This window comes from Panonychus citri, unplaced genomic scaffold (genome assembly GCF_014898815.1).
Source record: "Panonychus citri isolate SS breed McGregor unplaced genomic scaffold, ASM1489881v1 Contig00113, whole genome shotgun sequence".
Lineage (NCBI taxonomy): Eukaryota > Metazoa > Arthropoda > Arachnida > Trombidiformes > Tetranychidae > Panonychus > Panonychus citri.
In genome coordinates this window covers 433,901-461,824 of record NW_026515518.1, presented here as the reverse complement: position 1 = coordinate 461,824, position 27,924 = coordinate 433,901, and the positions used below count along the sequence as shown (strand labels likewise).

The 27,924-nt window shown below is 30.4% G+C and overlaps 1 protein-coding gene across 1 annotated transcript in view; it reads left to right on the top strand.

Moving 5' to 3' along the window:
- Window positions 1-27,924, top strand: part of LOC128390043 (hemicentin-1-like) — a 60,650-nt gene that overhangs the window by 5,456 nt on the left and 27,270 nt on the right. The window contains exons 4-7 of the mRNA XM_053349715.1: window positions 16,168-16,278; window positions 17,409-17,612; window positions 17,684-17,983; window positions 18,085-18,375. Of these exons, the coding sequence (XP_053205690.1) occupies window positions 16,168-16,278; window positions 17,409-17,612; window positions 17,684-17,983; window positions 18,085-18,375 (906 nt within the window). The remainder of the gene's footprint in view (window positions 1-16,167; window positions 16,279-17,408; window positions 17,613-17,683; window positions 17,984-18,084; window positions 18,376-27,924) is intronic.

The following is a 27,924-nucleotide window of genomic DNA, read 5'->3' as shown; positions in this document are numbered from 1 at the left end:
ACGATTATTCATGATGGTGATCAACATCATGTTCATCCTACATCTTCCGCATGATTCAACTGAATCAACAGATTACCGGTTAACCTGAATAACATACTCGTGAATCTCAACATGATGCAAATGAATGGAAACAGAATCAGTACCATGAATTCAATGTAATAGTTTTCAATTGAATAGAGAGAAAAGAGTTAAATTCTCTCTATGAATTATCTCATGAATTTTGTCTGTAAAGGTTTAAATGATATAAAAATAGATGACCAATTGAAAATTCTGATTCAAATTAAGTGCAAACACAAACTAATCATGAATACTGAGGTTAAATTATCTGATTTTTCATGAATAGTAGAAAAGTTCAACCTAATGAACACACAAGTGAAACAAAACGTTTCCATCTCATTGAGAGAAAATTCTGATTGGATTTTATTCTGAAACCTGAATTTTTATTCATTCATTTTTCTTTGCATTTACAATGTAGAAAAGTAAACATGATAAACAATTTGTTGTTCTTTTCGATTATTTATCCCCCATTCTTTTCTTTTTCAATCTAATACATGAGGAAAATTGCATGAGAAAACATTTGGAACACATTGTTTACATGAGAATCATATTTCATGGGCCAATGAATAGCAAAGGTAAGCATTATTTCAGTGGAAAGGATAACCAAAAGTTCATAGATTAACCTTGAGATTGAGCGTTCAGATTATTTGTATAACTTGAAACTTTTGCACTTTCACCATTTGGATTATAAAATTTCCATCATGCTCATGAAACATGAACTTTTATGGAAACAAAAATGCATTGAGATTATCATGCAAACTCAGGTTGATAATGAGTCTTTAATTATCAACATCATTTGCCCATTAATTAGTTAAGATTTATTTTGAATGAGGAAACAAATTAATAGGTTGGGTATTACCTTTTCAACACTAATCTGGTTTTGAGCTTGTGGTTTTCTTGGCTGTTAACAATTAATTGTTCAGCTCAGACTGAATTTTAAGCGATAAATATTATTATACTATTCATCATGAGATTAAAGGTAACTAAGATAATAAAGCTTTAATCTGTTCAGATTAAAGTTAATCATGGATTTTGTAATAGATATTCAGATGTGAGAGTATTTTTTTTCATATTCCCTTGGCAGTAAATCTGATTAATTAGTTTGAAAAATTAATCTCTTGTTTTCTAAGTCTTGGCTTTATTTTTTTCTGATTATCAATTATTGAGATTAACTTGAGTTTAAGGCTTGATAATATTGTTATCTGATTGATAATCAAGGGGATCTGGGACTGTATTTTTTGTTAACCTGTCTGTTATTAATTAATTAAAGAGAGGGTGATTGAATCCATGATGTTTTTTTCCAATGAACTGAATCTGCTTCCCATGAAATTTCAATAGATGAATGAGGCAAAAATGGCTTGACATTTTCTCGTGATTCAATTTGCAGAAAATAATCTAATCTCACCATTGGGAGTTAACATCTTTCAATAGAAATATCATGTTCCCCTGAATTCACCTTATTGTTTACTTGAGTATCTTCAACAATGTCCAATGAAGATGAAGATGATGAAAGACCTTTAAAAGCTAAAGAAAAGAGGTAATATTAATGATGATGAACTGAATTCTTGTTGAAACTTTGCTCAAGTCAATTTCTCATGATAACCGTGTCATTGGAAGTAGATAAAGATTTTATTAGAAAGAAAAGATGAAAAAAAAATGATATTAGATTAATAAAGTTATCAAACAAAACGATAACTCAATTATATTTATGGCTCTTGCTGGCAGTTGATGGGCATTAATGAGAGGAAACGGAAAAGGTTTTCAAAGCTGATGACAATTTTACTAATGATCATTTGATGAGCTAATCAGATAGTCATTAAACTCACACAATCCCTGAAGATTTTTCAAGTTATATAAGTTTTTTATCGTGGTTTTATTGTCTAATGGTTTGTGCATATGTTAAATCTCAGCTCTGGAATCTAAACCGATTCTCATTGTTTTCATTATCTTGTTAGATTATTATCATGAGTTCTAAATTTATTCTCATGAGACGTTTCAAGGCCATTGGGGTCATTTTTTGAAGAGTACATTTAGATGTTATTTGACTAGGCATACTGATATGACGCAGAAAATAGAGACTTAGGAGTGCGTGCGAGAAAGAGAGTTAAAGAACGAGAAAGAGTAATTTGGAAAGAGAAAAAAAAGAGAGAGAGACTGAGAGAAAAGAAAAAAAAGAAGAGAAAGAAAAAAAGAAAGAGAAAGAGAAACGCAAAAATTTGAGCGAAGCGGCAATAGTAAATCTTTTTCTCTTTTCTGCCTTCATGATAGTTTCATCGATTCTAGTGTTAAATATCAGTGTAATCATGTTGTTTCCATTTCAATTAGGAATTTCCAAGTTTTCCTATTCCTTCAAATGGCCATGATAAACAAGGAATTTTGCCTTAGGGTTTTTTGAGCAGTTTGTGTTTTCTATTGATAATTTTTACGTTTAAATTCATAATGATTATTAAATAGATAACATGAAATTAATTTTTGAGTTAATCTATGAAAGGAAAAAATAGAATAGACTTCAAATAAATCGTTACGAAAAATGAGCAGGAATTAAAGTTTTGCGAACGAAAAGACTTTTAGTTTGAGATTCAAATTTACATTCGGATTATTCAGAGCATTTTAGAATAAAATTTTACTAAGTTCTAGAGCAAAGTGTGAGCATACAAAAGTTCTAATCTCTCTTCAACTTGGAGAATAATAAAAATGATGAAGATAAAGTTACAAATGTGAAGAAATAAAGTGAATGATTGGAAAAGGTTGAAATAAGATTCAGATGAAATTATTGATTTCTCATCAAATTCTCTTTACTTCAACTCTCATGTTCGAGCTACAATTTTCTTCAGAACTATTTGTATCTCTCATGTTCATAAAATTGATAAGAGATAGAGAAAGAAAGGAAGAGAGAGAGAGAGAGAGAGAGAGAGAGAGAGAGAGAGAGAACGATAAGCTAGAAAGTCGAGTGAGTTACAATGATTCTAATACATCAGAATGCGGATATTAATATAAGACCAAGTACGCAGAATGAAATATAATCAACACAAAAAACGATCATCGGGTTAGTGGATTTCATTAGTTTTCTGTCATCATTTAATGTTATTGAATATAAGTTGAGAAATTGATGAGCAATGATCAAGTGTTGGGTGAGGAAAATATTCAAATTGAAATTGTGGGTATGAAATGACAATTGTATTTCTATATGACATGCAATACACCCAAATACAACAGTATGTCTATTGAACTGAAGGGAGTGAGAAATATGAAATATTAACAAATGAGAAATCAAGTTATCATTATTATCACCATTATAATGTGTTTCCATTATTATTATTACTTATTATTTATCAATGAACAATATATCTATGAAAAAGATGCTAGTTAACCCTTGGAAAATAGTGAAAGATTGTAACCTCACTGATAATAATGGTGATAACTAAATAATAGGGTAAAAAAATATCTATGGTTTATCGTAATTACTTATTGATTTCACTGTTTTCGAAACTTTTTTTTTGTTTCGAAATAAAAAAAGAGGAAAAAAATTTAACCAAACAATAATTCATTTTAATCAATTTTAAGAAAATAATAAACTTCCTTGGAACTTTTTTTACTTTTTCTTATTACATGATGATGATGAAAGTATGGAATAGTAATAAATTATCATTGGGAAGATGTGATTAAATGTAGAGGAAGATCTTGAAGAAATTGAATTTAGAATGAAAAAATTAATTGAGTTCCAATGGAAAATATTTCCGTTTTTCATGTCGATATTTTCATTTGTTTCGTTGTCTCTTATTGGATTTCTTTAAATTCTTGCATTCATTTTGTTCAGCGGCAATGAATTGAAATATTGATTAGCAATTATTTTGTTCACATGTTGAAACAATTAACTGTCATTAACAGTAAACTTGAAACTTTTGGATAATGTATCATGTTGGTCTAATCAGATTTGTATCTCTCAAGTTGAAGGTGTAAGTTTTTAATCTGATCAAGAAAGTAACAAGAATTATAAAAGTAACTATAAGTTTCCAAGTAAAGAATCAATGGTTTCCCTTGGAATAAGAGTTCAATTATTGAACTTTTTGTGCTCCATTTTGTTTGGATTCATGACGAACAGGATAACATTTGAAAGAATTGCAAGAACAACAAATTCGAATAAGCTTGAGAGAGGAAAATAGCAGAACAAATTCAAAGGTTGATTCAAATTGAAAAGAAGAGAAATTAAATCGAATCAAAGTTCTTGATGAATATTTACTTCGAATTGAATTCTCGCCTTTTCTTTTTACAAGCTATGAGTTTCTATGTTTCAAGGAAACAAGAGGTGAAAATTCAAAAGTATTCAAAGGTTATACTCTTCTCAGAATAGAAAGATGAAATTTCCATGTTTCAATCTACCTGAAACTCTTCTATTCTTTTGATATTTAGTTGATGTTTAAAGTGTTCATGATCTCATTCTGAACACGAGCTTTTGTTCAATAGAATTTTTTCTTACCTTCACCTCTCATGAGAAGGTGAATATTGGATTATTTTATGTAGGGAAATGAAGATGAAGAAGAGGATGTTAAAAGAAAAGATTGCATCTCGATCTGATGGAAAATCAAGCCTCCGGAGATGTTCAAGTCAGAGCGGAAATTTTTTACGAAAAGGAAAAAAGAGTTGTTATGATTATGTCGAGAATAGGAGAGAAAATGATCCAAATGAAGAATGAAGATGAATTCGAAGATGGGAAAAGTCCAAATACTATGATGACAGAGAAAGAAAAGAATTGAGAAGAAAAATAGAAGTAAAGAGAAAGAGTTTTCCCAATGGATTCTTGAGCTTCTCATGGTGAGATTCATCTGGTTCAGATTAAGATGGTAAACGATCCATGATAAACTAGTGAAGGAAATTCTATGAGAGAAATTATTATTTCTCCTCAACCACTAGAGAGTATCATCATCATCATCATCATCTTTGTATCTTCCAGGTTTCATCTTCTATTATTTTACTTACATAAATGATTCCTCATCAGTTCCACCTTTTCAATATTGCCAGAACTTTTTGTTCTGGTCAGAGTTTACTTGTGATTTCTTAAGAGGTGATATAATGAGTTTTGAACTTTAGTTTTTCAATCCACTCGGGGAGTGAGAAAACTCAATTCCATTCAGAGAAATAGTCTGAAGATGGTTCCCTTGGCTGAGAGCAAAAAGTAACATTCATGGAAAATTCAACGAATGAGCCTGAAAATATTATTCAATTTTATTCTTGACGGAAAATTGATTTCAAATTTAAGGTCTGAAATGGATTCTGTATTAATATTATCATGAAACTAATAGGTGTATGACTGATAAACCATGGAATGATGAATGATACTAGAACAGGTTCATTCATCATGAATGACAGAGACACTCACACACGAATCGAAAGTGGGTGAGAATAGCTTAAAGGGAGTAAAATGTTTTGGAAAGAAATTGAAAATTTCCACCATGATGAAGTTCAACTTTTACTGAATATATTTTCAACCAGAGATTCGATTGAGTGTCCATCGTTTTCCTCACGAAAATCTTGTGGAAATTTATACATAAAAAACTGGGAATTCTGAGTTATAACGGCAGCAAAATCTAAACTTATCAAGCAATCTGTTGAAAGAAAATCGTTCCCATGAATTTTACGCAGATCTAGAAAGCGATTTACCATGAAACTGAAAACATAGTCTCATGATAATATGTAAGAGATATCAAAGTGAAACGAAAGTTCTGAGCTTTGAAAAGAAGTTGAAAAACGGGTAAAACTATTTACGAAATTTCTCTCGACTCGTTTGATGATTTTCGAAATGAAATCTCATGAGAAAATGAGAAGATAAAAGTTATCAGAATAGTCTCAGTTAGGGATGAGTGAAAATCTTTCCATGTAAAAGTTATCATTTCACCTTCAAATTCTGTACTTGAAAAGAGTACTTGCAATTGTTTCAGTTTTTCCATGTTTATGGGAATTGAAATGAAAACCTCCATGAAAATTTCATCACAAGACTGAAGATTCTGGGTAAAAAGCCTTTTCCATCCTGTAAGCTTATTGGAATCAATAACGAAGTAAATTGAAAATTGTGATTAATATACTTTCATCACCTTGACGTGAATGATTCTCAATCTTTCACCTCTTAATTACATCATGTTTTTTCATCTACCATGAAATCTATTACTTTAATCCTCAACTATCGAGTTTATAACTCGTAATTGAACATTTCTCATTAAACATTGTTATTATTATCAGTTAACTGTAACTAAAACTGTAACAGTAAATCAAAACTCAGCAACTTGAAATCCAACCCACTTTCCATCCCACTCCAGGCTGAGGCCACTATCGTTTGATTACTTGCCTACTCTTTTTTTACTCAATTTCCACCCTGGATATTATCACTCCCTCGAACCATTTTTTTTTCACTTTATCTCCAGTTCAATCCTGTCTATTGAAACTGTTACCTAAAAGTATAATCAACATCCTGATTTCTGACCTTTCCTTTCATTGGTCAGTGATTCAATTTTCAATGACCTTCCTTGACTTGAGATGCAAAAAAAGTTTGAAACTTTCCTGGTTCTTTGCATTTCTGGTTTCCATCATGAAGATTCAAATCATTTTAACATTGATAAACTAAAAACTGAACGAAAAAAAGTTTCCAAAAGCTGACTAATATTCATTCTTTCAAAATTTTATAATATTATTTGCTAATTATCAAACTGGATAATTATAAAAACATAAGATAATTATGTTTTCCTGTTTAACAATTAAACTAATTTGAAACAATTGACATCAAATGAAAGGGTAAACATGTAATTTTCATCAATTAGACTAACCTGATAATTTGATGTAATAACTGGTTAAAACTCAGAGGGATGAACAAGTTATATAATACAAGTACATGTAGTTGATTTTTATGCTAATAAAACTCCCAGTAATTATCATGATAATCATGGAAAATTCAATGAAAGATTTGATCATTATCATTTAAATGATATAACATATGACCAAAAACAAAATTAACCATTATCATGATTGTATAGCATCATTCTGATTGTATCTTTTATATGGATTTCAGAATCAAAAAGAACTGAATTGGATGAAGATTAATGAATTAGAATTTTAATCGTCTCTCTCTCTCTCTCTCTCTCTCTCTCGTTTTGGTCTCTCGTTTATCTGAATTGATGGTTTTTGAATCATCTCCCTTTCTTAATCTTCAATGATAATCAAAAGTTCCAAATAGACAATCAGTTCTCATTGATATTAATTACATGGAAAATAATATCACATAAATGATTAGTAAACGATTACTAAATTGTCGTTATGGTTTATCATAATTGAAGCATATGAAATGCTTTAAGCTGCTCAGATGAAATTCAATTAATCATGTTTATACATGGTACATACGGTGACAATGTATATTCATGATGAGCAGAATTTTTCTTGGAATAAAAAATTTACTCACAATCTATCATAAATCTTCATTCAAGACTCACTTTTATCATGAACATTCACAACTGACATTCAATTATATAATCTATCTCAATTCTCTCAAGGGTTTGATAATGAGTATCAATTGAGATCATAAAGTAAACGATAAAAAAGTGTATGAGATGGTGCAGATGATGAATAAATGGGATTTAGCGAGAAAATCATGAAGAATCAATTACAAACAATATTGAATTTTCATTAACATGGTGAAGAAAAAAAACTCAAGTTCTACTTGATAGAATGATATTCAACTGGATAATGGAATCAGATTTAATATGAATCAATGAACTTTCTCTTCATGTTCATATTCCTACAGGTTCTCCCTTTCTCTCATGGTTAGAATTCAGATGAAAAAAGGTAAAGATGAAGAAATCTTGAAATTGTTCAGTTTTCACATGAATACCCAAGTAAAATTTTCCATTTTCATCTTAACTTTTTATTTCTGAGTTCAAGTTCCGAATTCATGGTTAAAATAACAACTTCACCTTTTTTTCATATTTTCAAAATTCAGAGAAAATGTTTCAATGGTAATCAGGGTGGAAAATTTTCCCTGAATTTTATTACAAAAAATTCCATATGATCAGGAAACATTTCACTGACCTCATATGTTCATACAATGAATACCTCTTAATAAGTATATCGACTGAAAATGACTAAGCTTAATGTTTAGTCATTGAAAAGATCAGCATGATATCTGATTCTATCATGTTCACCATGATGAAAAGATGAAGCCATAATAAAAGAGTATTGATAATAAGTTAATTGTTGAGATTAATCTCTTATACTCACCTGGCGATAAAATGAATCATGTTAATATTTCCAGGGGATTTCAGGGTAAACAGGGATTGAAAAGATCAGCAAATCTGGATAATTAGAGTTTCAAATGATATTAGATGAGAATCAGTTGAAAAAATTACAGGGGACGAAAATCAACTTATACAAATATTGAAAAAAAGCTCATTGAAACTGTTCATCTGTTGTTTACAAATGAAATTGAGCATTCAGATACTAATATCAGGGAAAACTGATTAGCTTAGGATATTATCAGGGTAGTTCATCTTTTGGATTCTGAATCTAGTAAAAGTTTCACCAAAAATAGGTGAATATCATGTACTTACAGAAAAGTATATGCAAAGATCAAGTAAATTGTTGGTTGTATTCACCCGTTAATTGAAGCCTTTGTTGTTATACTTCCAGGGTGTGGATTCCCCTGTTAAAGATGCTATTCATTAAATGGTTAACCATCAACATGGTGAATTCATTCAGAGTAAATTGACTATGAAAAAAATGAATAAGAGAGAAAGAGTTGAGGGTGGGAAGTGGATGGTAGAGTGATTATCATGGCGAGAGAGGAAAACCCTAGACCATATAACCAATGGGAAAGATATTGTTTATTAATGATTGTTTTGAAAGAGGCAAAAAAAATAAGTGAGGCAAAAACAACAGAAAATTCAATAGAAATGATAATACAACAATAACCATTCAATTCATTTGCCAATTATCTTGATTATTACTCTAAACACAATGGTTAAAGTAATCAAACTGTAAAGATAATCATCTAATTTATCTGTGGATAATGATAATTGCATAGACATTAGCAAACAGATAAAAGTTTTTTTTTATTTATTGTTTGCCTATTAATCTGTTGATGTTGATTCAAACTGTTAAATGCTAATCATTTATTACTTAATTAGCTGTTATTTGTAATCGTATGAAATTTCAAGAAATTACCATCACTCAGAATTGAATCATGAATATTATCATGATTTGAAAATTCACTTGCCTCGGTTACCATGTTTACTATTGAGAAAAGATTAGATTTCCAAGTCCATTTCTTTATGTTCTGTTGGTTTTGAAGGTGGAAAGTTCATTAGAATCATGGATTTATCTTATTCAGAACTTAGATGATTGAACTTTTTCTTGCTCCAGATTTTTCCATGTCAATTGTTTATTGTTTCGACCAGTTCCAATTTCTTCTTGTTGTTATTATTAAGAACTTTTCTTTTCTTTTCTTTTCTTACCACAAACTCTTACCAGTTTATCTACAGCTGATGAAGATGAAAACATCTCAACTTATTTATGATGGAGATGAGGATGATAATATTATTGAAAGAAGAGAAAGAAAGAAAAATATTATCAATAAATGTGATAAGATAAAAGGTAAAAGCCAATGACCATTGAAAATTGAATGATACTTGAGTTTCCTACTTACCTCTTATTTCAAGGTTGACCAATATTGGTCAACCAAGGAGAACACAAGGTTTTGCCTTTCATCATATCTTCATCTTCCTATTTATCTTCTTCTCTTCAAATAAAACTTCATCTTCTTCTTCTTCTCTTTTATACATTCAGTCATTCTGACATCATGATGAAAATGAATTCTCATGGTGATTAGGAAAACTAGACACGTACAGAGAGTTGAGTTCGTAAAGGATAAAAAAAACAATTCATGTGCATCAGAAAAAAAGAGATGAGTTTTCAATTGATGGTCAAGATGAAGAATCGGTTGGTCAAGGGGCTGATAAGGGTAAATTATTACATGATAAAGGTGCAAAGTTATTGACTTAATCGAGGAGAAAAAGTTATCAGCCCAGATTCAGGATTTCATCAAATGAACCATTCAAACGGATAAAATTCATCGCTCTGGAATATTTTGATTTCCTTTATTAATGTCGTTCTAAGTTCAGATCAATAAGCAATTAGAATCATCAATAAATTGTCAAAATTCAATAAAAGTTTTTTGTTTTCAATAATTTCTCTTTTCATCAAACTCAAACATCCATGAAAATGTATAAGTATATGAACAATCATGAAGAACTTCAGTTTAGTGATCCAATCAAATGAACTGAAAAATTCAATAGAGTCAAAATTGATATTCAAATTGATCAACTAAATGAATTATTTCATGAGGTCATGAGATCCTGAACCTTCACTGACCATTTCCTTTTGACCCAATTCTCAATGTTTCTCCTAATCGAAGCAATTTAATTACATGATTGACTTGAAAAACGGTAGAACTTGATTCAGAAATTTTTCAATCGAAATTTCCATGAAAATAAAAGAAATGATAACATTTTCACTTAACCACCATGCTCCCTGTTTATATTAATTGAGTTTTTGAACCAATATTATTTTTACCTTCAATTTCTCATTCAGTTCGTTTCATCCTCGATTTCACCCTGAGGACATTTACATGAACATTATTTAACTGAGAGGAAGAAAAAAATCACAAACACTAAATTCACATTTCAATATAACGATAGTTTCACCCTGAAAAATCATGTCATATATTCACATGGTTGTTTATATTATGTAACTCAAGCCTTTTGTATCTGGTTTGTTTACATTATCAGAGTGAATTCTGGTTCTAAAAAAAACCTCAATAATAAGTGATATTGAACAGATTCCATGTTCATCATCATGATAATCACGAAAAAATAACAGGATGATGTTTATATTCATCTTGTAATATTTTTTTCTGTCTTCATTTCCATAGATATAAAAATTTTCATGCATCTTGGGTTTGTACAGGGTAACAGGTATTGACAGTCTAAACTACATGAACATGTAGATATCATGATACTACTTGGTGATTCAATGAGTATATTCATGGGTAAAAGTGAATCAAGATTCATGGTGGGATTAATGATATTTACTCATGAATTATTAGGTAGAAAGAGGATAAACTTTTAACATCTTTTCATTCATGCTTAGTTTTTCATGGGAAGAACGATAGAAAAAAATTTCTACTTATTATGAAAGATGAACTGAATGACTTTTATATAAATAAATTCATGGATTCGACGGAAATAGTTCTGAAGGGGAAAAAGTTTTACCTGAGAAAATTTTCTGCGTCTTTCTGATTTTATCGTTGACGAAACTAATCAAAACTCTTGTATATTATTTTTAGTAACGATTTCATGATTAACAATTGACACTTAATGAACTTTTTTCTCACCTTTCTAATAAACTCGCAACATTATTGGTAAAAAAAGGGAAAGAGAAAGACGGAAAATGTATTACAATCAGTTCTCAACCTGTCAATCAGTTCAGTGTTCAGGGTGAAGTGGATCAGTTTCATGATCTTCTCAGAATGATTGATTGAAAAATAAGTAAATATATAATAATCTGCCATCGATAAGGTAAAAAAGAGCTCAATATAATTCTGACAAAATAGAATCCAAAATTCAGGTAAAAAACTGTTGATAATTGTTGTATCAACAGTGTATTCATATGATACTAACATTGAATTATCATGAATTCGTGGGTAGAGTTGATTCAATAAAGATATTATTCTGTTCATGTTCATAATAAATGTATTACAATGAGAACTAGAAATTTGAATATCAATGTAACTTTAGCATTCTTTCACATTGTATAACATTTTTCTACCTTTTCTAATATTTAACAATCAGTAAATCTAATTATCTTCATTTACCTGAAATCTGATTCTCTGGATGAGAAATTTTTCTTCATGAATATAATCTTGAATTTCATGTCAATTCTACCTCACTGATTATGTAATAAAAATTTACGTTACAATTAAAATAGAAAAGTCGAAAGAAATTTATTATTCAACTAAATGTCACCAAATTTGATTTTCCATCAGTGAAAATGTTGAGTTTACTTTTCATTCCGGAACCAAAACATGACAGTAAAAATCATATTGTTTTCTCCTATTTAATACCATAAGAGAAAGGAAAAAAGTTCCATGTATTCAGAGAGAGAGAGAGAGAGAGAGAGAGAGAGAGAGAGAGAGAGAGAGAGAGAGAGAACAACATTCCTTGGGAGTTGTTAAACTATCTTAAAACTGTCAAACACGAAAGTTAAAGTTGTTTAGTTTTCCTAACCGGAAGTTTACCTTTAAATTATATCGATAGTTTAACCAATAATATGAAATTTATTTCATCTCATTAACAAGTATATCACTTGATGGAATGAGAGAAAAGCTCAACTTAGAAATTATTGAAACCATTTAAATGGATTCTGATCCATTGAGGATGAAAAAGTGATGAAGATAATCCGATTGAAAAAGAGAAAATATTTTCTCACCTTACAGAAGATTAGGTTTACCAACAAGAGAAACTAAAACTCTTCTTGACTAATGGTCAACAAGCCAACATCATCTTCCTCTTTTCTACCGCATCTTTTCCTCTTCCTCTTTCTCATCATCATCATATTACTGCTTCTGACTTTGGATTATATATTTTCTTTTCTCTTCGATTATTTTTTTTCTATTCTCTTACTTTTTTTGTTCCTCTGTTTTCACATCTAAAAATGAAGTTATCCTCATCTTCTTATTCTCATCATCATTGCCATCTTCCTGTTTTCTCTCTCTCTCTCTCTCTCTCTCTCTCTCTTGCCCTTGACTTGTGATTGATTTTCAAGATATTTTACTTTTCGATTTTTGTTCTTTCGATGTTCTTTTCATCTTAACTTTTCCCTATCATCATCTTCATCATAAGTAGCCTCTTCTCTTCAAAGGGATTGATTATTCTGGTCCAAAATCTCCCCTGACATCGCTTCTCCATTCGATGTCCTCCCAATATTTACTAACATCATTTCCTTTTATCTTATATAAACTTATCCCTTTTTTTGTCATCAAACTTATCATCATAATCATCATAAGCTTACTCTTTATTTCGGTGAGCATTTACCGTTCTCTCTCTCTCTCTCTCTCTCTAAGTCCACCTAAAATTCACTTGAAATCTCATCTTCTCACCTTTTTTGTTTCATTGTTTTTGTTTTTTTTCTCATCTTGTTTCTTTTTTCAGAATATTATTTTTCCTTTTTCATCCAACATCTTCCTTATTATCTGTTCATCTTCATGGTGAAATATTTCACCGTGTTGGCTTAGTCATCGACAATATTATCGTCACATCTTATAACTTTGTTTAGTCTCGATTGGAATCAGAATATCATCTTATCCTATTTCATAGCATTTGTCTCAAGAGAATCGAAAGAAAAATTTTCTTCTCAATAATAGAATTGCGATTGTATCAAATGTTGATTCTTATTCTTCTTTTTTATATCTTCTTCAATTCTCTTATTTACCTTTAGATTTTATCATGTTTTCCTTTACTTTCTTTTACTCAAACTAATTCTTTTCACATTAAATCCTATGATAATCTGGCAACTAAGAATCAACCACTGACATTGTTGTTACTTTTCACTTGATTGTACTTAATGTTACTGAAAATCTTCAGGTGAAAAAGTGTTTTGATTACAGGAAACAAGAATCACTAGAGATCATCAAAGTCATTGAATAACATTCATGATGATGATTGTAAACAGGGAATGATATTCATCCTGTATGAGAATCAATTTCCTCATTCAAGTGAATCATTTCATGAGAACAAATTAAAACAAAGAAACTGAATCAATCTCCATAAGAATCTATTTGGAAAATGTTCTCACCGAGTCCCAGGGTATTCCCTGAATTAGAAATTTATTTTCATTCCTTGTAAATCTTAGCTTAGGATTCTGATTCCATTGTTGTGTCATCACTCCATTAGTATCAATTGATATCAGTTACAAACTCCCAGGGATTAAAGACGAGAGAGAGAGAGAGAGAGAGAGAGAGAGAGAGAATTATATTAATAACAAAACTCACTTTTCACTCTCTTTGTGCTGAGAGAAAAAGGAAAAAAAATCTCTCCTCTTTCTTATTCATCACCCACGTCAGAACTTATGAAACTATTATATTTCTTTCTGCTAACGAAACAAAGATGGAGAAAAATGTTCTCTTTCCATCATCATTATCATCATGTTTCCATTCTGTTCTTTCAATACCATTTTCTCACTTCCATATCTCACCTTCTCATTAATGGCCTAAAATTTTTCCATTTACAAGTTATCCTTTTCTCTTCACAGAATTTAACTCACACCGAAAGAGATACAATTCACACACTACATGAGAACGAATGAGTTGTAAGAGATGCAAAGTGTGAAGAATAAGATCAAGTTAATGTTGATTTTTTCTTTTCTCCAAAAAGCTCTAAAAATGAATAACATTTTCTCTGGTTGATTCAGATAAATTTTATTCTTCTCTATTCCATTTTTTTCCGGCGAACAAAACTTTCATCTTCTTTTGTCTTTGCCTGTTTGACATTGGAATAATTCTTTTGTTACAGTCGAGAATTTGACTCAATTCGAGAAGGAGTAATTTCAACTTGGAACTTTTTTTGTTTCTTCTTCTTCACCGAATCTCTTAACAAGAATTTATTCTGACAGACTGAATATCCTCATGGAAACAGAGCTTTAGATGAAATTAGGTTTTCCTTTCTTATGAGAATATCTTTTTTTCTCCTTTCATTTTTTAGAATTTTTTTTTCTACTCTCTTAATATATATGAAAGAACAAGTTTTTTCTTCTCACTCACCATGGAATAGTTTAAACGATGGAAAAGGTAAATTGGCTTCATGAAGAAAATTCTTTGCTAAATTCAATGAATATTATAAAGTTCCAAGGGTTAATCTATGATTTCGATGTATCTTTTTCACTTGTAATGGTACAAGTTAATGTCTTCATAAGGATCGAACATTGAAATCGCTCTACATGGAAAAGGTTCTAAAGTTTATGTTGATGATGAGAAAGAATATTAAAAAAGAAAAGATAAAGGGGTGGTAAGAAATGAAGAAATTTTCGACAAAAAGAATTTTTTTCTTCCTCTATTCACATAATAATAATATCTTCATACAAATTTCACGAATTTGTAGTTGGATCTTTTCGCAGTATAATAGGTTTTTTTTTCGTCTTCGCCTTGTAAACTATGAATATAAATCTTTTTCTTTTGTCATTCGTCTCTTCATCTTCCTTGTCTTCTCTTTTCTTCTTGCAACACTGATCATTTTATCATCTTGATGTCGAAAAAAAAGAGGAAGAGAAAAAAAGAAGCAACAAGATAAAGAGACAGAGACAGAGAAAGGAAGTAAAAAAAAGTTCTTTTCTCTTCATCTTAACCGCACTGAACAATAAATGAACTTCTATCCTCCCATTTCGCTACCTGAACAATATTATATTCAATCACTTTCAGACTTTGAACCATAATTGAATCTGATTTCTTCATTATCATCAAATGTTTTCCATGCTCACTCCCAGTGAATTCAATTCAATATCATAGTTAGTAAAAGGAAAGATCCTCATGTTCATTAGGGTAACACATTATTAACAGGGGATATTTATGGAACGATAATAAGATCTCAACATTATCATCATAATTCTGAACCTAAAGTGATTATTAAATATTATATATTCAATATATTAGAAGAAGAGAGTAAATGAAATGAAGAAAATTATGAATTCGAAAGAGAAAATAATATATTTTTTTTTCTCTTCTCTTTTTTCTTAATCGAAAGTAAAAGTGGAAAGAGATAATTCTGTTCTAATAAACTATTCTGTTGTCATTAGAATGATGCAACTCAAGATGATAATGATAATTTCATGTGACAGAGAAAATTAAACTTCTAAAAGTGTTAATAGTTGATTATTATTAAAAAGAAGGCGAAAAAAAAGTTCAACCTAAATACTAATCGTTGATGATGCAAAAAAAGTTATTAAATTTGATTGTTGGCCCAATTTTGAGAAATGAGAGTAATAAGCAAGTTAACTAATCTTTTAACTCTTATAATTGTTTCATAGTTCCACCTAAATCAGTGATTATTGTTGATTCCAATGGAACCCGAATGGAAGGTGTAATTGGCCCATTCCTAAGAGGAACCACCCTGAGACTTACATGTAAAGCTATTGGGGGTAAGTTATCTGACTGACCACATGAGCGACCATTATATTGAATAATGGTAACCATAGCTTGCAAATTGATCTTGTCAAATGCATTTAGCTTTCAATCATCAAAAGTTAATCATCGATTGATCAACTTGCTGATTCTCGTCAATTCACTGAACTAGTTGACCAACAATACTAAAAAAAACTGGCTACATAATAGAAAGTTTCAAGTGTTAATACATAATAGTATTAGCATTGAAATTTGTAAAGCTCCAAGTGGTCAAGGTAAATTTGTTGACCATATTATCAAGATTTGGAAAGTTATGGAAAAAGCTGATGTTTTGGTTGATAAAGAAAGTCGATCAGGGAAAATGTTAATTCATTGTAATCAGATTGAAATCCAACTATTTTTTACAATTGAAATTCAGATAATCTATTCTAATCTACATGAGAATGGTGGTAGCGGGAGATTGGTGAAAAAAAAAGTTTCGAACAAAATTCTGCATGAAATTGTTTTCTTCCTTTTTTCTCCTCAAATTCTATGGCTCATTAAACATCTCAGGGATCATTAAATATTCTTACTCCATCTACTTATTCTTGATCTTTTCTCTTTTCTACTTCATCATCATCATCATCTTCCTACCAAAGATCCTTTAATCATAGTCACTTTCTATGCATCCTTAGTAATGTGTTTTTATGCAAAATATTTTCATCTCTCACTCTCTCTCTCTCTCTCTCCCATACTCTCCCATGGTTATCATAATAGTAATCACGATAATAATAGATAGTTACTGAAACTTATTGAAACTTATCATGAGGCATAATAAGGCAATCAGTTTTTTTTGAGAATCACCATCATCCTTGCATGAGAATTGAAAAACATTGTATGAATAGATGCTTCAACTATCCTATCAATGGTGAAAACATTCAAACAACTCAATAGTATTACATGGTAACACTTACATGATTCAGGTACAGAAAATTTGTGATCTGGAACAGAGGAAAAGATTAAAAATGATGAATGAACTTTTCTTTTTCTCCTTATAATAATATCACCATGATAATCATAATTGTGATATTTTATTTTTCATTCAACATCTAATGATTTTCTTATGAATTTTTAACTGAGTGTTTTTTTTTGTTTTAATTTAATTAAGGTGATCCCTCGCCTAGTATACGCTGGTGGAAGGGTGGGAACATGGTTGATGATTCCTATCAGATTTCACAGAATCGAACAGTTTCTAATGAATTTATCGTGGAAAATATCGATCGTGATAACTTATTAACCGTATTAACGTGCCTAGTTTCTAATACTGACCTTATACCGCCCAAAGAAGTTTCAGTTTCAATTGATATGATTCGTGAGTTAATTCTGAATCTCTCATGAAAGTTTCATGTTAAATCTCTCTCTCTCTCTCTCTCTCTCTTCCAGTTGAACCTCTTGGTGTTGAACTTTTGCTACAAAATACTTTTCTACCTGCAAACAATGTAAGTGACCTCATCTGCTTATCCTATGGTTCTCGTCCACCCGTTCAAGTGAAATGGTTCAAAGATGATGAGCCTTTGAATGTAACTACAAGTTTAATCCTCTCCAATGACGGTAACTCAACAACCTCAAAGTTTCAATATAAACCGACCATAGAAGACAATGGAAAGGTCATTTCTTGTTCAGTGGTCAACACAAAATTATCAATCTCACCATTAAAAGATGAAACAATTCTCAATATTCACTGTAAGTTTCATATAATAGATCAACAATTTTAAGGTTCATCTTTTGAGTTTTGCTACAATTTAAAAATAACAACAAAAATTATCTCACTTACCCTTTTCAAGATACACCTCAAGTATCAATCGTCTTAGGTACTAGCCTTCAATTGGACACAATTCGTGAAAACACCGATGTCTATTTTGAATGTAATGTTCGCGCCAATCCTTGGGTCACTGAGGTCACTTGGCTTTTTGAAGATGTTCCTCTTTACACCAATCCCTCGGCTGGAATAATTGTCTCCAATCAATCACTTGTCCTTCAACAAGTTAAACGAAGTCAACGTGGACATTACCAATGTTCAGCAAGGAACAGTCAAGGAACCGGATACAGTGAAAAATCATATCTCAAACTAAACTGTAAGTTGTAATATCTTTTCGTCACTAATTCATCAATGAATTGAAAACTGTAAGGCTGAAAATCGAAACACTAAAATTAGGTATCTTCGAGAAACTCAGAGAACAAATAACCTCTAGAAGCAGCATGATGACCTTTTGGGCGTTTTTGCTGATCTCTCAATCTTATCTCTTTAATGATAATCATACAAATATCTCACTTAATCTACATTAAGACTAAAAGATAAGATATTGAATGATGTCCGAAGAGTAACAACTTTGCTCTTGATATCTTATGATGTCACTTTAGTTTCCCCTTCATCTTATAATGATAATAAATTTGTTTCCTGTTCCGTTTTCTCATGATTCTAATTACAACCCAAACAATTAAAGTTATTTCACTTCTCATAACGTTGTGCTTGTGATTCAATTTACTTTTGAGTTTTGATTAGTTACGTATTCAAATTGGTGTAAATGTTGTGAAGTTCATGTGATCTGTTTATTAAAAATCTTAAAATTCAAACTCTGAGTTAGTTTCAGCTCTTTGAAATTTGTTATTATCCATCAACTGTGTTGTGTTACTGTGAATTTGACTGGAACTCCGAGCATCAGATTAGTTCATCAGTCGTGAATCAACAAGTGTCTTCAATAAATCTTCTAATCGGTGAGTTGACCAATGGTCATTTACAAATTTCTGTCAATTTTTCGTTGAGCTGATGAATGTGAGACAATAAGAAGACTACAATTGATCAAAATTTAGGTTGAAATTTTTTTTCTTTAAAACTTGACGAATTTATTGTTCAATTCTACATGATAATATATTGAACTATCCTGTGACTATCGTTTTCTAAATAACATGTATAGTTGAAGCTGATTTAATTAACTACTCTTTGACCACTGACCAGTAATTCTGTTTTCAATATGCAAAAAGATTAGAGTCAGAATTTAATTTCTAACAATATATTCGAGATGAACTCGATCTGAAATCTTATCTGTCTTTTTGAATGATTTTACATGAAATCATTTAATGTCCAGATAATTACAGGAAATTGATCATTAACTTAACGAATATATTTCTCAATTGGTAACTATGAATATTGATGATCAGACAATGGTCAACATGGTCTGATATCAGTTCCAAGGGAAATCTGTTTCCCGGTCATTTCTCAGTCTCCTTTAGAATCGATTATATAATCGATAGCAAATATTAATAGAAAAGTGTAACATTGCCTTCGAACATTTCATCTTGTTTTTTATCATTCTCTTTTACCAAACTGGACTATGGTCAGAATTTTTTTTCTCTCTCTCTCTCACACACGATACAAAATAAAGATAAACAACAATAAATGGTCAACAGAATAACTTGAAACTGACCGTTAGGTATTGTATTCTTGTCATTTTTCCTTTCGGTTTTTTCTTCCATTTCTACTTTTATTTCTTGATATTCAATAATATCAATGATGTTTATTGTTATTTATCATCATGTTCATTTTACTTGACTCTCGATTGACTTTTCTGGTCAATCAATTACCGGACATAAGTTAAGATACAATGTGATCAAATATTTATACGAATACAGAGAAAGTTTCATTCTTATTCTGAAAGTTTACCTTTGATTCCAGTTGATAGATAAAAATCTGACCATTGACCATCTTCCCTCGTTAGTTTGAATACATGTTATTCAATGATAACTTTGAACCTGAGTGACAATCTGATCTAATCAACTTACAATTGATATTAAATTGATTCCATCACAATTGTAACACTCACTTTTCATCGAGTCAAATGTCAATCACCTTTCGGGTTAAAATGTTATACGAATTGTTTATTGCTTAGAAAGGTTAGAAATGAATTGAACTGATTCATTGGCGATCTCTATGAGTTCTGATGAACCATTTAGCTAATTTATTTTTGCTCCTTTATTTGTTGAGACGCAGTTACTATCATGGTAAAAATTGATTATCATCATTATCAAACTACTGATGAAACTGATACAAATATATGTCAATGTTAAATCATCCAGTTAGCCGAAAGTTATGTTATCACAGTGAAAATGCTTATGAAAAGTTCAACATTCCCACCATGAAATCTCAAATCTTTCAGTTTAATCTCAGGGAAGGAGAAATAGATAAAATTTATTTCCAGTCTGGTGAATCAAAAATCTCATTCCAATCTCATGAAGGAAAACTTCACGAATACGAACAAATCGAAACAAAATACTCTCTCTCTCTCTTTATCTTTTTCCTTCTGTTTTAATAATCCTGAAAATGATCATCATGTTTATCATGATGATTGTCCTTTTGTCCAGTTTCATTTTCTCATGTCAAGTCTACGGATAAATGACCATTAATATTTAGATAACAGTCTTAAAGCATATGATTATCTATCTGAACAAAAAATAACAATGACTTCTTGATTTACTCATGATAATCATCATGATGAACATTATGATTTATCGTAACGATTATCATCATAATTACATTGTATTCATTATCAGCTCATCAATAGTTTCAGAATCTAATTTCTTATCCATCATGTTTAACCTCATGTTTTTCACAAAGATTCTGAACTCATTCAGCATTTGAATTTCTAATGTCTTTTGGTCAAATATTGAAAGAATCAAATTTGACCTCTACCGGGAGTAAATTTATCATTGTTTAAGTCGATGACCATTAGATGATAAAACCGGAAGAGATTAAGAATCAATTTTTTTTTCGAAAAGTTCTATATGATAAATCAATAGTAAATATCTTTTATTTATCAGGTTAAGAGAAAGACTTAATCATCATCATGATTATCAAAAATGATGACCAAATGGACACTGGTCATAAAAGCTAATAACGATTATCAGTTAATAGTAATAGTAGAGAAAAAAAATCTCTGTAGCATCCAACAGTTTCCAAGGAAAATGTTGAATAGAAAAAATATCTCGCAAAACGAATTGAGTTTTATTGTTGTTGTGTCCACTGTTGGTCAATCTGAGTAATGATTCAATGAGTAACCTAATCTCATATCGAATTATATATTTTTCTTGCTTCCATTCTTTATAAAGTGTAACTTGTTTAATCCTCTTAATCTTATCCATATAAGACACACACTTAATCCATAACTCATTAAGTTTATAATCTCATCCCCAGTTCTCATCAATTTTATCTTCTAACGACATGATTATCAATTTCATCCGATTACCTTGAACACTTTCCATGTAACATGATCACAATTAGTAGATTACTTTTAAGTTGAACTGTAAAATTTTATTCGATATCATGATAATCAGTTGTTACCTTTAATGACCTTGAAATATTAACAGTGAAAGTACAATAAGAACTTTAAATTGTGTTAGAATTGAAACTTTGAGTAGTGATATTATGCCACCTCTGGCACACAAATTTACTCTTTCTTTTTCTCTTACTTTTTCAACTTGATTTTCCGAAACGAAAATAAAAATGTATATCTTAAAATGATCAAATTTTCCAAATATTTTATTTATAATTTGAACAAATCATCAGTCATGATTTCATTGAAATCATGTACTGGTTTTAGATCATTTTTTAAAACAAAATCAATGAATCCATCATCAATGGGGAAAATTTCCTCAACGGTGACCGAACATTCATCAAGTAAACGCACAAAATCATCATTATATTCACGTATTTCTTCGGATTGAAGCACATTCAATTCCTCGATGATCTTTTGAATCTCCTTTGATGATTGTTCACCGATGAAAAATGGATTTTTCACAACTCCTTCGGTCACATTAATCCGTTTTAATGGTGGAATATATTCCAAGGGGGTTAAAACAACACTAAGCTCTTTACATTTATATTTTTCAAATAGTTGTTGTTCTTTTGCAGTGATTTCATACGATTTTTTCAATAGTCGTTGTTTTTTAGCAGATCGTTTTAACCACTTAGGCATAATTAAACTTTCTAAAGTTGATTAAAACTTTTTTAACTTTAATTAAATACGAATAACTGACAACTGACCAATTGTCAATTGATGATTGATTATTAAGTCCATTTTTCGACAATTTCTTAATTAATTTGTTAATTTGGTCAATGACGAATATAATCATCAATGTCTTAATCATCTGCATTGCTATATAAGATTGATTAATTAATTAATCAATTAAAGATGTATCGAATAGTTAATATGACTATTTGTTTCGAAGTTAACTCAAGGTTGGAACCAAACGATTTTCCTAATTATGATCCTTATTATTTTAGTGGTAATATATTAAACTGTGGAAAAGTTAAAGTCCTAATCTATCGTTCTAATAAAGTCAATGTCGTAGGCGCGAAATCATTAGATGAAGCAACTAATGTATTAATTAATGTGTTACCTAATTACTCAATTGTTAAATCAAAAATAGTCAATATTGTTGCTTCAGGAACAATAGATTTTCCAATTAATCTCAATAAAATAATTCAATATCCTGAGTTCACATGGGAACCTGAACTTTTTCCTGGAATAATGTTTCGAGTGGGTAAACAAGTGGCGATTTTCTTCTCATCTCGAAAATTCAATATTGTTGGTTCAAAGTCAATGTCAACCCTCGAAAATTTCTATTACGAGTTTATTAATACCTTGAGAAGACGTGTCAACGGTGATTAAACGTATCCCATACACTCAATGTTAAAAATTACATGTGGTGCTTTTTCGAAAGTTCGAAATTTTCTTAACAATTCACCTACTTCTCTTGAGCTTCGCTCAAGACGAGTAGGTCAATGGAAATTTTTTTCGAAAAATGTCTCCTTCTATGAGAAAAATGACTTCGAAAATTTCGAATTTACGAACTTTCTGTATCTCAGAAACTATTCAACCGATCTTGTCGTGCAATATATCAATCGAAAGCTCTTTAAAAGTTATGTTAAATGCATATATTAAAAGCTGCACAAAATCTATAGGTTAAGCAGAATTCCTGTAAAACCATAAATGCGCACTGTACCGAGATAGCAATACATTACTTTCACTAAATCTATCCAAGTTTCAGTTATAATCTATTGTATATTGATCAAATATGAATAATTGTATGTAATACATTTAATGTTTTATATTAAAAAAACGTTTATTATTAAGATTATAATCAGAGTTTAACACATATTTCTAACATGTCTTTTTAAATCTTTAACAATGTTATATGAACATTTAAATTGTTTAGATTGATCATGGAATCGACAAGGACGACGTCCAGTGTCAATATCAACATGATTTACATTGAAATCATTTAAATTCAGATTGGGTAATGAATAAAAGTCCAACAAGTCGGCAGCTTCTTTTGATTTACAAGCAATATAAATCGATGGTTCAGCCAATACTCGATTGTAGATCTTTTTAAGATCCCATCTAAGTCTTTTGAAGTGAATTCCTTCCTCCGTAATTTCCAATCCATGATGATACTTGGTTAAATAAGTTATATTTTTTTGTTCTTGTTTAGTAGGGTTACAATTACAAGATTTTTAACTTTACATGATAAATATCTTTTTGGTTATCATACATACCTCTGCAGGATGAAAGAGACCATTAATATAAAATCCCTGAACATCAAAGTATGCACAAAATATATCCATGATTATATATTTGGATAATGATCAGCTTTATATAATCTATCGGTTTACGTAGAACAAGTTTACCATAGACGTAAAAACTTCAGGTTTTTCGTCAGCAAATTTGTTGAGAGCTTCAAAATCGATAGGACGAATACCCGAATTATCTTGAATACCCAAGATTTCCAATATATTTTCACAATCTTTTGGATTAGTAGATATAGCCCACTTTTTTTCCAATAAATCGTTTTTATCAGTACTTTTGGACACAATAAACAAATCAAACAGTTGATCCTTCTCTTTTAAATCTCCACAGAGATATTTTGCAGCAGGAATAAAAGGAGAAACCTTTTTCCAAAACGATGAAGTTGTCAGGACTTGTGTCCCTTTCTTCAACCAAAAGTTCGCTCCAGCAGCTTTTTCAATTGATAGATGATAAAATTCGGGGTTGTTCTTTACACCAGTGATAAACTTAACACAATGATCAACTTCAGAAGGAGTGAGAGAAACACCGTATTTCGTGAATTTCCCTTGTCTTTTCAATCTTATATCAATACGTTTAACACTTTGATTGAAGCACAAACTAAAAGCAACTATATCATCAACGATAGTAAAAGTTTTCCAATCTGAACTACTCATGATGAGCACTGACGAAATTCTCAGAATCCAAACCCTTTTTATATAAAGAAAAAAGGGAGTCGAGTGAGCAAATATGTACACTTTTTACTTGAAACATCCATTTACCATGACGATAAGTGGTCCAACTGGTTCTGGAAAAACTTTTTGGGTACAAAAATTGATTAAAGAAGCACTTTTCGCTTCACACCCCTCACCTAAACACATTTATTATTTATACGGTGAATACCAACCTTCATTTGCAAGTTTTGTTGGTGTAACTTTCATAAAAGGTTTATCAAATGACCTTATAAACAATATTAACCCTGAAAATGATCCGATATGGATAATTATTGACGATCTCATGCATGAATCATCTAAAAGTCAGGTAATTAGCGAATTATTTACGAAAGGCTCTCATCATCGAAATATTTCAGTAATATTATTAGTTCAAAACTTTTTCGTTAAAGGTAATGAAATGCGTAACATCACATTAAACTCTCATTATCTCGTCCTATTTAAAAATCCACGTGATAAATCAATTATTAGTAATATTGCGAGGCAAATGTACCTAACAAAGTAAAAGCATTGACACAGATATTCGAAAATGCGACCCAAAAACCTTTTTCTTATCTATTTATAGATCTGAAGGCTGATACGCCGGATCAGTTAAGACTATTATCAAATATTTGGAAACCCCCAATTCAAGTATACATTATATAAAGACCTTTGCTAGTAAATATTCAAAAACAAAATGAACGTTTATCTATCAAGTTATTCGAAATTAATTAATGATATTGAATATACATTAGTGTTATTTGGCAAGATCTCAGCTGGGCAAAAATGGCAATTCATGGTTGAAATAAAAACTTTGATGGCAGGAGAAACTCAAGCTTATGGTCCATTGACTTCAATGAAACTCCCTCTAAAGATTTTCAAACAAGTCCAAGCTTATCTCTCTGATGGAAAACAATCTAAATTTCAAGAAAATATTGAACACGAATATAAACCTAATGGTTCATTAAGGTTTTCTTACAAAAACATTAAATTCAGTTTCTCACCTGATTTAATTTCCATTATCAAAAGTAAAGAGTTCGAAGAGAATTTTACTAAAGCTTTACGAAAATGTAATCATCCTTTTGCTGGTGTTCATCAAGAAAATATTATTGTTTGGACTGATCAAGCTTCTGCACCAGATAATCTCGAGACAGTTGATATCTTTGTTGAGAAATTTTCAACAATGTTGAATGATGAATTCACCATATCAGTTAATGCTTCAACAACAATTAATTTGGATCGATGGTTTATGAAGATTGAGTTATTCTTATCTACAAAAAGTCCCACACGACCAAGTGGTAGATTAAATTTATCTCCAATTGATTTTCTTGCTTTACGAGATTACTGTATTCAATTCAAAAAGAATGGACCACTTTCATTATTCACAACACCCAGTGGAAAATCAGTGGTTATAGTGATTGATGCTGATAAAAAAATTCATTTGGAAATTGATGATCAAAAATTGATAATGAATAAAGAAATTATTGATTTTATTTGTGCAGGTGAATACATGATTAATCTTGTTCATCTATTTAGTGAATTTAATCACGAGTTAACCCCACAGCCAATTTATAGGTGGTGGTTTAACAATGGAACTTTCGTTATGGATAATATTGACAAACTCGGATTCAAAAATTTAATTATTGGGGACGGATCATTAATATAAAGAAACATAATGATTTATTATTCAAATTAAAATAATGTATCATGACAATCGAAGGTGTAATCAAATGTTTACCAGAACTCATTAAACTTATTGAAATTAAAGATCGAGTTAAACAAAGAAAAATAATATTAAATTGTCAAAGTTGTATTATTTACGCAATCAGTGAAATTATTAAAAACATTTTGAACGGGAATATCCCAATATCAACAACTGAAAAGAAAAAATTGATAAAATATAAAACAGCGCTAAGAAAATTAGCAACAACAAAAGTAAGTCTACCTGAACGAAGGAAAGTAGTAAATCAAGTTGGTGGTGCGTTACCTGCCCTCTTAATTCCAGCAATCAGTCTCTTAGGTTCTTTAATTGCTAATAAAATATGAACGCTTACACAAAAATGGTTCTAATTCCAGAGGATGAGTACTTGAAACTTCAATCAGCAACGAGAGATAAAATATCATACATTCTGGATAAACCATACCCTCCTCAGATGATTGAAAATCAAATAAACCGACATTTGGACAGCGGACAAACAAATATTCAACCAACTACACAAATCAATCAACCTTCCCAAGAAACTTATGACGAATTTGAGTCAGCTGAATATTCCTGGGATAAACCTTTTCCACTTACACCTTTACCTACAAAACCTCATCCAATAATTGAAAAACTTTTACATAAAATAACTCCGAGAGGAAGAGTAATCAATTCAAATAAAAAACCAATACCTGGTTCAAATGTTAATAGAGTCTTAGATTATTTAACAACATCAACACCTATTGATAGACCAGGTCCATCAGGATACAAAACAGTTACACGTGAATTACAGAGAATCGGCGAAGAAGATGTGATAACTAACCCTAAGGGTTTAGCTGTTTTAGAGGATATCGCCGACATAAACCGAACTTTGGACTTGGGTGAAGCATCTGAAATTCTATATAACAGTAGAAAAAAAGCATTACAATCAGGAAAAGGATGGAATTCGATAAAAAAGTTCTAAATTCAACTTATACTAATCCTAACAATGCTGGTAGTTTTGGTGGAGTTAATCAATTATATCGAGTGCTGAAGGAAAAATATCCAGATTTAACATTAAATCAAGTTGTAAAATGGTTAAATACTCAAGAATCATATACACTTTTCAAAAAAACAATAAGAAAATTCCCTAGATTGAAAACATTAACTCAAAGAGTTGATGAACAATGGCAAGCTGATTTGATGGATGTATCTTGGTTTTCTAAATACAATAATAATGTTAAATACCTACTTGTTGTTATTGATATATTCAGCAGATTTGCTTGGGCATTACCTTTGAAAGATAAATCAGCTCAATCAGTAACAAATGCAATGAAATTAATTCTAGAGAATGATAAGCCAGAAAAATTACAAACTGACCAAGGAAAAGAGTTTGTTAATTCAACATTTAAAAGTCTCATGAAAGAAAATAACATAAACTTCTTTACAACAACAGATGATGCTGTGAAATGTGCGATAGTTGAGCGTTTCAATCGTACTCTTCGTGAAAGAATCTATAGATATATGCACTTCAATTCAACGACAAATTATATCGACGCTTTACAAGATATAGTGAATGGATATAATCAGAACTATCACAGATCAATCAAAGAAGCACCAATCAACGTAAATTCAAACAATGAAGCTCAAATCAGTCTCAATCAAAAAGAAAGACAT